At 43.4% G+C, this 12,062-nt stretch overlaps 1 protein-coding gene across 1 annotated transcript in view; it reads right to left on the bottom strand.

Moving 5' to 3' along the window:
• The window catches only part of rufy3 (RUN and FYVE domain containing 3), an 85,420-nt gene that overhangs the window by 32,518 nt on the left and 40,840 nt on the right, over nt 1-12,062 (bottom strand). Inside the window, exons 4-5 of the mRNA XM_084337999.1 lie at nt 3,164-3,265; nt 1,731-1,854 (exon numbers count right to left, since the gene is read on the bottom strand). Coding sequence (XP_084194125.1) covers nt 1,731-1,854; nt 3,164-3,265 — 226 coding nt within the window. The remainder of the gene's footprint in view (nt 1-1,730; nt 1,855-3,163; nt 3,266-12,062) is intronic.

Here is a 12,062-nt window from a genome sequence, read left to right as displayed (position 1 = left end):
GGACTTGTGTGCCTTAATTGATTGATTTAAACAAAACATGAAATGAGTATATAGGCTACTGTAGGCTTACTGAACAGATGTTGAATAATGAATCGACAAAAGCTTCATACAATGGCTTGATTACCGGTACTATTTCACGTTTCATGTCAAGGAAAATATATTGTTTGATATTTATCACGCCTTTTTCAGAAGCACGCTGCTTTGTATAAATGTCCGTTATATATACCGTGAACCTTCATTCATTTGATCTTGCTCGGAGAGACGGACCCTTCTGAGAGATTGAGATAATACATTCTATTTGTATGCTGGTGTAGGTATGTTGATATTTATTTTGTTTAAATAAATGACCTATAACCTAATAGTTATGTCTCCCGTTGTATTGGTTTGCCCTCTTGTGGACATAATATGCAACAATAAATTTGTTTTTTAGAAGGAATATTCAAATGTAATTTTTGGCCAATTTTGACAGCCCTACTGTGAACCAAATGTAAACCTAGAAGATAGATACTGAATAGTAAATGTGTTTGTATACATATTACATACACGTTTTCCTTGCTAGTAGCATGAATGATGTTTACATGCCAAAGTTATTTACAGTTATATATCCATATAAAACACACATATCATAAAACAACAAAAGTCATTTTCTGTTTCGTTTGTTTCTAAATGGAGTGATTTGCCCTCAATCACTTAAGATTTTTATTAAATGAACATATTCTCAACATGCTGTTTTACTTTCAAACGGATGCTTCCTGAAATATAATGCAATGATTTGTTGCTCCCTTTTCATCTTGTAGGGTTGTGACCAAATGCACGACAGTATACAGCATACTCTCCCAAAACACAAATGTGGTCAATCCAAGACAGCACCATGGAAAGAATACGTTTTTCTGGTCCATTCACACAGCGGCCATGACGGACCGCAGCCTCTCCACAAAGGCATGTGAGACAAGATCAATATCCTTCAGTAGAATCTGACAGTCAATCCCATCTCATCACCACACATAATTGATGTCATACTTGTAAGGGTACCGACCGAATTATGTCGCTACCGAGTACCGATTCACATTAGATCAATCGGTGCCACATTTCGGTACCTAAGACCCGCCCAGTTAGAAAATAATCAGAATTCCAATGACGTGCAATTGTCATTTCATTATAGACACAGACCAGCGCGAGCAACGGGTTCAATGCGTCTAACATGCTTTGCATCCTCGCCATTCCTGTATGTTCACATTGCGGTAAAAACCGCTATCCCCACTGACACCCCCACTGAACACTACTTGTTCATACTTCACTGTTCATACTTTTTGCACAATACTGCTCAACTGCACAGCCCTGTTAAATATTCGATCCCACTGTATTTCTATTTTTAGTCTAATTAGTGTATATACTCGACTACATCGTGCACCATTTGTACAGCCCTGTCCTATTTTATTATACTTTTATTTAAATTTAGTTTATATATTCCGTTTTATTTTATTTTACCTTAATTGTCTGTCTGTTAATGTTGCACCAAATGCCCAAAACACATTCATTGTATGTGCAAACTACTTTGCAATAAAGACCTTTCCGATTCTGATTTTAGTTTTCATTTTTAACAGTTATTGGACAACAATAAAATTATATGACTTCTGAATACGAGCTATAATCTGGAGTTGGCTGGATGGACCATACATGTAAATTGGAGAAATGCATTGTAGGTTTTGGCCTTTCTTTTTTTAAATGACCTGTGAATCCAAGTCTTCCCCCTTCATGCATAGGTTGGCGTCAATGACGTTTAGTCCGACGAGCAGCCCGGCAATCACAGCTCCCTCTTCCTCCATCATCAAGGCATTTGGCTCGTAGAATTCACTACAGAAAGGAGACAGGAAGGTTAACATGTGAAACTTTAGCTTGCTTAACTTAACCCTGGTTCTCTGATAACTTAGCAAGGTATCTCAGCCTCATAAGAGATAGATTTAGCAAGATCCAACCACAGAAGATTGTATCCACCAGTCTGTCCAATGACTTTTAAACGTGCAGCGATACCTGGAAGCCCCTCCCTTCCTATATATTCCACTGCTCGCCCACGATACGTCACTCAACAAGGTTTTTTCCTCACCTACAAGATGCCACTCTCAACAAGGTTTCTTCCTCACCTCAGGCTACAAGATGTCACTCTCAACAAGGTTTCTTCCTCACCTACAAGATGTCACTCAACAAGGTTTCTTCCTCACCTACAAGATGTCACTCAACAAGGTTTCTTCCTCACCTACAAGATGTCACTCAACAAGGTTTCTTCCTCACACATGTCATCTCTCAACAAGGTTTCTTCCTCACCTACAATGTTTCTCAACAAGGATTCTTCCTCATCTACGATGTTTCTCAACAAGGTTTCTTCCTCACCTACGATGTTTCTCAACAAGGTTTCTTCCTCACCTATGATACATCTCTCAACAAGGTTTCTTCCTCACATACAATGTTTCTCAACAAGGTTTCTTCCTCACCTACGATGTTTCTCAACAAGGTTTCTTCCTCACCTATGATACATCTCTCAACAAGGTTTCTTCCTCACCTACGATGTTTCTCAACAAGGTTTCTTCCTCACCTATGATACATCTCTCAACAAGGTTTCTTCCTCACATACAATGTTTCTCAACAAGAATACTTCCTTGCGAGAATTGTGGGCCGAGATAACTCACTATGTTATCAAAGCAGAGACTCTTGCTTATTTTTCCAATACAGCAAAACGCAATACCTACAGCAAGAGTATGTTGTGCAGCAAGGAAGCGGCTCCAATATGCATTTGCTTCAACCCTCCGTTTTCAGTGTGTTGCATGCAGTTCCCTAGCTTTTTGTGTTACATTTGTAAATGTGAAAGCATTTTTACATTCAAAGAGCCTAAAAGTAACCTTCTACGTCCGGTAGAGTCCAATCCCCTAGTCCAGGTGTGCTAGTTAGCACAAGGACTGGAAGCAGTACGGAGAAACTAGCCTAGCTCCATCAAAAGTGAAGAAATACAACGTCCAACAACTCCAAAACTGATGCAGAGATGAAACTGATATCAATCTCCTTGTCTCACTCTGGGGAAGATGGCAAATAGTGTATTTTCCAAAACATTGGAGTGTCCCTTTAACATTTAAAGGTTTACCCATTTAGAAATGGCAGCCCTAGTACACACCTCAGCAGGTCCTTTCTGTTGATGATGGTCTTCATGTAGTCAGAGAGCTTCTTCTGCATCAGGGCCAACCGAAGCCACGCCCGCCCTCTTCCTAGCGGTGTCCTAAGGACAAAACATACAGGGTTGGGAAGGTTAGTTATTTGCTAAATGGAACCCATTGCAGGTCGGATACCTGCTGAAATTAGTCATGTGCAACATAATCCACTAGAATAAAACTCATCCATAGTAACATAATCCACTAAAATAAAACTCAACCGTAGTAACATAATCACATTACGTGGGTTACTTTGTTTAAAAGATTTTTTTGGAATATGCAGTTAATCATTTATTAACACTTTGGGTGCCTAGAAACGCTTTACAGCGTAATTCCCGGCCATGCTCAAGTTGCCGAGGACGCTGTACAGCGTCTTTGATCTGTTTACATCTTTTTTCGATTTTCCCCGTCTGAACTTCACCGCCGAGCTTTTGGAAGAAAATTTGAACCAGAAACTGCATTTCCTCTCAAATTTCACTAGGTGGCAGTGTCCCCCTATTTTCTAACACTATCACAATAGGGGGAATATTGTACCCCACAATGAATCTGGCATTTGATTGGCCAGCATACCTGGCCAATGTAACCACAGGTATAAAACGTTAGCGCGATCCCAGAATCGACGAGGTTTTGGAGGAGAGAGAGAGAGAGAGATAGATAGAGCGATAGAGAGAGAGAGAGAGATTGAGAGAGATATTTGAATTGAGATCAGCCTATAGTAGGGGTGGACGGTATAAACGGTATACGGTATAAACGGTATGAATTTGCTCTACGGTATGGATTTTGCCTATACCGTGTAACCGGTAGTGCAGCTCTAAAATAGCAATGACGTCATGTAACCACAGCGCGACTATTTCACTCGCATTTGCCCCTAAAAATAGATAGAATTAGTCATAGATAATAGATATGTGCGAACTGGAAAAAGTTATTTAGGAGGCTTCGCGCAGTGCCAGCCCCTCCCGCACGCATGTAAACACGGGTCTACTAGTAGTCTAGTGGGACGGGACGTCTCCCTGAGCTAACGTTAGCTTAGCTACCGTTACAAAATGACCCAGTCAACTATTCACTTTTAGTTTAATACATGATGAGGCATTGTCTAACCGAACGGTATCTAGTCGGCCAGCTACCGATAGCTCCTGACATCAACAAACGCTCCATCAAGTCTAGTAGAGAGTAGACGTGTATGATAGCTCCGTTAGCCGTTAGCTCACGTTAACGCAAGTTGGTTCACCGTTCAAAACGAAATGTCCCATTGAACTAAATAATTCACTGAGGCGTTGTATTAACGTTATATATCCGGCTAGCAGTAGCTACAGATAGCTCCTGATATCAATGTCTTATAACACTGATTCGATGCGTATTCGAGCTGAGGGCTTGCTGAGCACAGTTAAGTAACGTTATGCCAATAGGGTCCAGGTGCAGCGCCGGAGAATCCTGGCCGTAGCTCTGCTCGAGGCTACTCGAGTATAGGTCCAGATGCAGCTCTGGAGAATCCTGGCCGTAGCTGGAGGCTACTAGAGTACACACAGACAGTGGAGCTTGTTGCGTGGTGGCGATGTCTCGCAGATAATACAAGTACAAGTCTAATTATATAATATATATATTTTATAAAAAAAAAATAAAAATTATATAAAATAAAATACAAATTTTTTATCAAAAACGATGATACCGTGATATATACCGTTACCGTCTATGCTTCAGATTATACCGTGATATAAATTTTAGACCATACCGTCCACCCCTAGCCTATAGTCTATATTTATAGTGTTATACAGTATAGTGGTAGTATCAGACTAATTGTAAGGTTTCAGCTGTGCTTTAGAAAGTACTTAGTCGTGCTAAGTAGTAGTACTATTCGAGGGATTAGTGTGTAGTCTAGGTAGTATATTTCAGTAGTAGTAATAGTAGTTTGATCAGTTAGTAGTTTCATTTAGATTATTAGTTCAGTATGAAGAGACGTAGTGTAGGTAAGCGTGGGGACAATCCGGCGGCGGGTCGCTTTGTTCAGACGAAGCTGGCGTTTGGACCCGCGGTTGTTCGAGTAGCAGCAGCACCAACGACTTTGGTAGCTCCGATCGGAGAGAGCCGTGAGACCGTTGCTGGGCCCAGTAACGCGTCTCGCCCCGGGACCGGGAGCGGCTCTACCCGACGCAGTTCGAGGAAGAGGAAGGCTGCCGCTGTGGTCATAGCTTCTTCATGCGAGTCAGGGGACAGCGATTCGACCGCCCACGAATCTGATGGGAGCGCCGATTGGGAACCACCAGGTAATTACACGGTCTTATATATATATATATATATATATATATATATATATATATATATATATATATATATATATATATATATATGTGTGTGTGTGAAACGTGTATTTGATGATTTACATACTGTGACTATGTAACGTTAGTTCGACAAACCAACGCCGATATGCATGTGATTGTGTGTGTGTGTGAAACGTGTATTTGATGATTTACCTACCGCTTATTCTGTGACTATGTAACGTTAGTTCGCCAAACCTAACGCTGATATGCATTTATTATATTCTAGCTCCGGAATCATCTGACGATGATCTCGGCTTGGGTCGGAGGTATGAGTCTGATTCATCGCACGATTCAGACGTGGGAGTCGGACGCGGTGGTGGTCGACGGGGCAACGGTACGTCATGTTTACTAATGCAATGTGAATATTGTTTTACGTGCATGTTCAAATCGATAGTTGAATGATATAGGATATAGTAGGCATGTACAGGCCACCATGTGCTACACGTTAGGTTGTAATGGTCTTTGTGTGTGTGTGTGTGTGTGTGTGTGTGCATGTGCACGCCCTTTGAAGTGGCTCTTTGAAGTGTGTAGCTATCAATGTAAGTGATAATAGTTGCATGCTGGGCATGAGACGACGTGGTGGTGGTCGACGTGGTAATTGGTATCATGTTGCAATGTGAATATTGTTTTATGTTCAAATCGATAGTTGATGGCCATGTGCTGCACGGGTTGCATGGATGTGTGTGTGTGTGTAGATGCCAGCCCTTTGAAGTTTGTCTACATTTAGTTACATGGATGTGTGTGTGTGTGTAGATGCCTCACCCCATGCCATTTGATGTGTGTGTGTGTGTGTGTGTGTGTGTGTGTGTGTGCATGTGCACGCCATTTGAAGTGTGTAGCTATCACTGTGTTATCATGTTGCAATGTGAATATTGTTTTATGTTCAAATCGATAGTTGATGGCCATGTGCTGCACGGATGTGTGTGTGTGTAGATGCCAGCCCTTTGAAGTTTGTCTACATTTAGTTACATGGATGTGTGTGTGTGTGTAGATGCCTCACCCCATGCCATTTGATGTGTGTGTGTATGTGTGTGTGTGCATGTGCACGCCATTTGAAGTGTGTAGCTATCACTGTGTTATCATGTTGCAATGTGAATATTGTTTTATGTTCAAATCGATATAGTTGATTGATGGCCATGTGCTGCACTGGTTGCATGGATGTGTGTGTGTGTGTAGATGCCAGCCCTTTGAAGTTTGTCTACATTTAGTTACATGGATGTGTGTGTGTGTGTAGATGCCTCACCCCATGCCATTTGATGTGTGTGTGTATGTGTGTGTGTGTGTGTGTGTGCATGTGCACGCCATTTGAAGTGTGTAGCTATCAATGTGTAATATCATGTTGCAATGTGAATATTGTTTTATGTTCAAATCGATATAGTTGATTGATGGCCATGTGCTGCACTGGTTGCATGGATGTGTGTGTGTGTGTAGATGCCAGCCCTTTGAAGTTTGTCTACATTTAGTTACATGGATGTGTGTGTGTGTGTAGATGCAGGCCTCACCATGTGTCCATGCCCTTTGATGTGTGTGTATGTGTGTGTGTGTGTGCAGTGTGTGTACACACACACACACACAAGATCAAAAGGCATGAATCCTCTCCAACACCTTTGAACTTCACAGTACATGGTGAGGCCTCTATATGCAAATTCCATTGATTACAGCACACACATACACAATGGCATGGGCACATGGTGAGGCCTATATTTAAATGCATGGTTGTGTATCATATGTAAAATTCCATTGATTACAACACACACACATGTACATGCTTTGATGTACAATGGCCGCTGATTTATTTTGTGTTCACACAGGCTCCGAAACCGAATCCGGGGCCAATACACCAACATGCTTGGGTATGTACTAACTACATTCATGTATGTGTAAATGTATTACTATTGTGTTTTGTGAGACTTACTTACTGAATGAATTTAATCCAATTCAGATTCTGGCGCAGACCCTGCCGATAGTGACGCTGAGACTGGCAACGACATGGGATCACATTCTACTCCTGCAGGTAATTGTACATGGTGGTGACTGGCTGCTGCTAGAGCCTGGGCCTGGTGGTGACTGGCTGCTGCTAGAGCCTGGGCCTGGTGGTGACTGGCTGCTGCAGGGCCTGGGCCTGGTGGTGACTGGCTGCTGCAGGGCCTGGGCCTGGTGGTGACTGGCTGCTGCAGGGCCTGGTCTGGTGGTGATGGTGGTAAATACAATGACAATACGTTGCCCTAGTGTAATGTATTACATCATGTGATTCTAGAACTGGATGCTAGTCTGGACATGCCGGAACCCGTTGCAGGGCGGAAACGCACATCTAAGAGAGGTAAGTTGGCCTCACTCTGCACACCACTTCCAGCTCTGACCTCTGACCCCCACACCACGTCCAGCTCTGACATCTGAACCCCACACACACTCACTCATTCACTCACACAGTTTGTAACTACGTGGCATATGAATGTCTACAGTAGGGGTGTTATAGTATATTTGTATAATTGACAGGTCGTGGCGTGCGACGTGGAGGAGCGAAGAGCAGGGCTGCGATCCGCCAGGAAGAGGAGAATGCCTGGTCTCGTGAGGGCTGGGTGCCTCAAAGGATCCCCTTCACAGCCCAACCGGGGTTGCTCCAGGACGCCATGGCACTCAGATCTTACCGGCCTGCGAAATGGATGGATCTGTTCCTGACAGATGCTTTTCTGAACTCTATTGTTGCCCAGTCCAACCTCTACGCTGAGCAGTCCATTGCCCGGCTGGACCCCACGCTAACCAGTAGCAGGGCACTGCTTTGGAAGCCCCTCACATTGAAGGAGCTGAAGAAGTTCCTCGGACTCAATTTCCTTAGCAGTGTCCTGCGGAAGCCTCGCGTGGACCACTGACGACATGATGTGCACACCATACTACTCTGAGACCATGCCACGCAACAGGTTTCAATTGATCTGGCGATTCCTCCACTTTGCGGACAATACTTCCCTGGAGGTTAGAGACAAATTGTGCAAAGTACGCCCTGTAGTCGACCATGTAAACGCGAGGTGCAAGGAGCTGTACCAGCCTGAACGCGAGCTCGCCATTGACGAGGGGGTGATGGCATGGCGAGGCCGCCTGACCTTCCGGGTCTACAACCCAAACAAGCCCACCCGCTATGGTATCAAGTCTTACTTCCTGTGCGAATCTCGCACAGGATATTGCTTTTCATTTAAGCCATATTGTCGGGAAGGCTCGCTCCTGGGGGACACGGTCGTCGGTCTGCTTGGACGTCTGTCTGGGGCCGGCTATACGCTCTTTATGGACAACTTCTACAACTCGGTACGTATGTCCGCCAGGCTCCGACAGTTGAGGACCGACGTCTGTGGTACCCTCAGGAAGCACCGGGGCGAGCCAGCCATCATCAAGAACATGACCAAACGTGACATCGGTGTGGGGGAGCGCATTGCGGTCAACAACAAGGAGGTCATGATCGTGGCATGGCGCTATAAAAGAATCGTGAAGACCATCAGCAGCTTCCACGAGGACACCATGGAAAAGGCGATGGTGTGGCAGAAGCAGAAGAAGGGCAAAGCGCTGAGGGTGGAGATGCTCAAGCCATCATCAATCATGGAGTACAATAAATTCATGAACGGCGTCGATCAGCTGGATCAGAATATATCGTACTATCCGGTTACACGTAAGACTGGAAAGTGGACCAAAAAGTTTGTGATGTATCTGATCCAAATATGTATGTTCAACGCTTTTGTCTTGTACCAAAAAAAGCACCCACAAGGGCATTACTCCAACCTCTTCCGGTTCACCAGGGCTGTGGCGCGGACCTACACAGACGGTAAGGAGAAGAAGATTCCTGGGGTGACAGCGGAGATGGAGGCGGAGGCGGAGGCAGGGGAGGAGGCAGGGGAGGAGGCAGGGGAGGAGGCAGGGGGTGGGGATGAGGAGGAGGCAGGGGCTGAGCAGGTGGGGCGTGTCGACCCTAGGGCCCCACTGGGGGACCCGCAGAGCAGATTAGTGGGTGGCTTTGTGAAGCATGTAATGGTTGCATACAAAGCCACCCCGAAGAAAAAGCTACCGTGTAGGAAATGTCGTGTCTGCAGTAGGCGTGGCATCAGGAGTGAGACCAGATATTTTTGCACATCGTGCAAAGTCCCCCTGCATCGTGACAAATGCTTCGCTCTGTACCACACAAAGAGGGATTTCTCTAAATAGTTTCTTTATTAGTTGTCATACAGAAGTACAGACTACTTCTAAATAATCCGGCACACAGAAGTACAGATTACTTCTAAATAATCCATCATTGTGTGATACAGACAGAACCATGTGTACCGGTACATAGTATAGCTAGCTGAGTGTAGTATAGTATAGTGTAGTATAGTATAGTATAGTATATTGTAGTATAGTATAGTATAGTATAGTGTATGGGTAGTTGCACTGTTTTCTGTACAAGACAAATGCGTTGAACACATGTATTTGGGCCACGGTTGTCGATATTGCATAGGCATGTTTGGACCACTTGCAGATGAGACGTTATGTTAGCGATCTAGCTGTATCGACTCCATTCATAATTTGCATTGTGTGTGTATATAGTTTTTTTTTTTTTTTTATCTTTTTCCCCCCTCATTTTTACCGTTTGCACAGAACCAATGGTTGCTGACAGTCACCCAGTTTATAAAAGTATATACTGTAGGTAACATACCACACTTTTCTAATGCAGTCCATTGGCCTATTATTTATATACTTTGGAAGCATGTATTGGATATTTTTTGGTCCACAGATCATCTGGCGCTTCATCCATTTATCAATGGACAATGCAGTCATCGATGCGAGAGACCAAGTAAGATATGCCCTGTAGTTCATGTGACGTGAATGTTACCAGCAAACTTCTAAATGCACTGAAACAATGGTTGGTTATCCTCCAGTGTTCACTTTTTATAAGGTATTGTCTTGGTAAATTACCATAATCCTATACTGTGAATGTTACCAACAAACTCCTAAATGCACTGACACAATGGTTGGTTATCATCAGCCAGTGTTCACTTTTTATAAGGTATTGTCTTGGTAAATTACCATAATCCTATACTGTGAATGTTACCAACAAACTCCTAAATGCACTGAAACAATGGTTGATTATCCTCCAGTGTTCACTTTTTATAAGGTATTGTATTGGTAAATTACCATAATCCTATACTGTGAATGTTACCAACAAACTCCTAAATGCACTGAAACAATGGTTGATTATCCTCCAGTGTTCACTTTTTATAAGGTATTGTCTTGGTAAATTACCATAATCCTATACTGTGAATGTTACCAACAAACTCCTAAATGCACTGAAACAATGGTTGATTATCCTCCAGTGTTCACTTTTTATAAGGTATTGTCTTGGTAAATTACCATAATCCTATACTGTGAATGTTACCAACAAACTCCTAAATGCACTGAAACAATGGTTGGTTATCATCACAGTGTTCACTTTTTATAAGGTATTGTCTTGGTAAATTACCATAATCCTATACTGTGAATGTTACCAACAAACTCCTAAATGCACTGAAACAATGGTTGATTATCCTCCAGTGTTCACTTTTTATAAGGTATTGTATTGGTAAATTACCATAATCCTATACTGTGAATGTTACCAACAAACTCCTAAATGCACTGAAACAATGGTTGATTATCCTCCAGTGTTGTGAAGGATCAGATTAAACCGAATATATATATTTATTTATGGATATATATTTAATAGTATTTGTATATCGTTTGATATCCCTTGTATATTCCTTGTACATATACACTGAATATCCCTTTATTCTACTACAGCCCATAATAGTTCATTCTCTCATTGGACAAAAGGACCAGGCGCCAGGGACAAGCCCCTGGCGTTCAAGTTCAAAGGTACAGACGAGACATGCCTTTACTAGCCTCAGCTCCGCGCAGGAATACGGCTACCGAAAGCAGAGCGGCACTACTTGTCCACTGTGCATATAAATATGGCGCAAGAAATGTAGAATTCCTCTTAGTCCTTTACCCTTCTACCCAACTAAGTAACAAGACGTGAAGCCTCACCCCACGAGACCGCGTGCGGTGTAGTACGGCCTGTTTGGCCTTAGAATAGCAGTGAGACCTCGTGCGAATTAATAGCTGAATTGCCCGAGTTTGGCACCGTATTTCTATTGAGTAATAATAGTCTATTATGTATGGTGCATCGTTCGGTTAGAGTTCTAGAGTGAGCAGCACCCCCATCGTTTCCTCGCGTTATCTAGAGTCTTAACCAGGTTGGGCAGACCACGCGTGGTGCTTTCATCCGAGGAGTTCTGGGCGAGGACGAGTGGACCTGCACATTGGATTACCTACCCCGACGACTGCTGAGCCTTATACGGCATGGAATATCTATTTGCTTTGGTGCTTTGATTTGTGGAGCGGATAATCGCCAACACCGGTGAGTGTTGGATTTACCCCGAGAGGAGCCAAGGTGAGACGGCGCTCAGACCAGACTGAGGTCGCCTCGCTTCTTCTTCGTTGTGGACCGACAGCGACAGCTACAGCTATCGTCTACAAGAGAGCCCAAGTGTATTCATCT

Source organism: Notolepis coatsorum (assembly GCF_963971535.1).
Source record: "Notolepis coatsorum genome assembly, chromosome: 2".
Classification (NCBI taxonomy): Eukaryota; Metazoa; Chordata; class Actinopteri; order Aulopiformes; family Paralepididae; genus Notolepis; species Notolepis coatsorum.
Note: the sequence above shows the minus strand (reverse complement) of the source record. Positions and strands in the feature narration are given on the sequence as shown.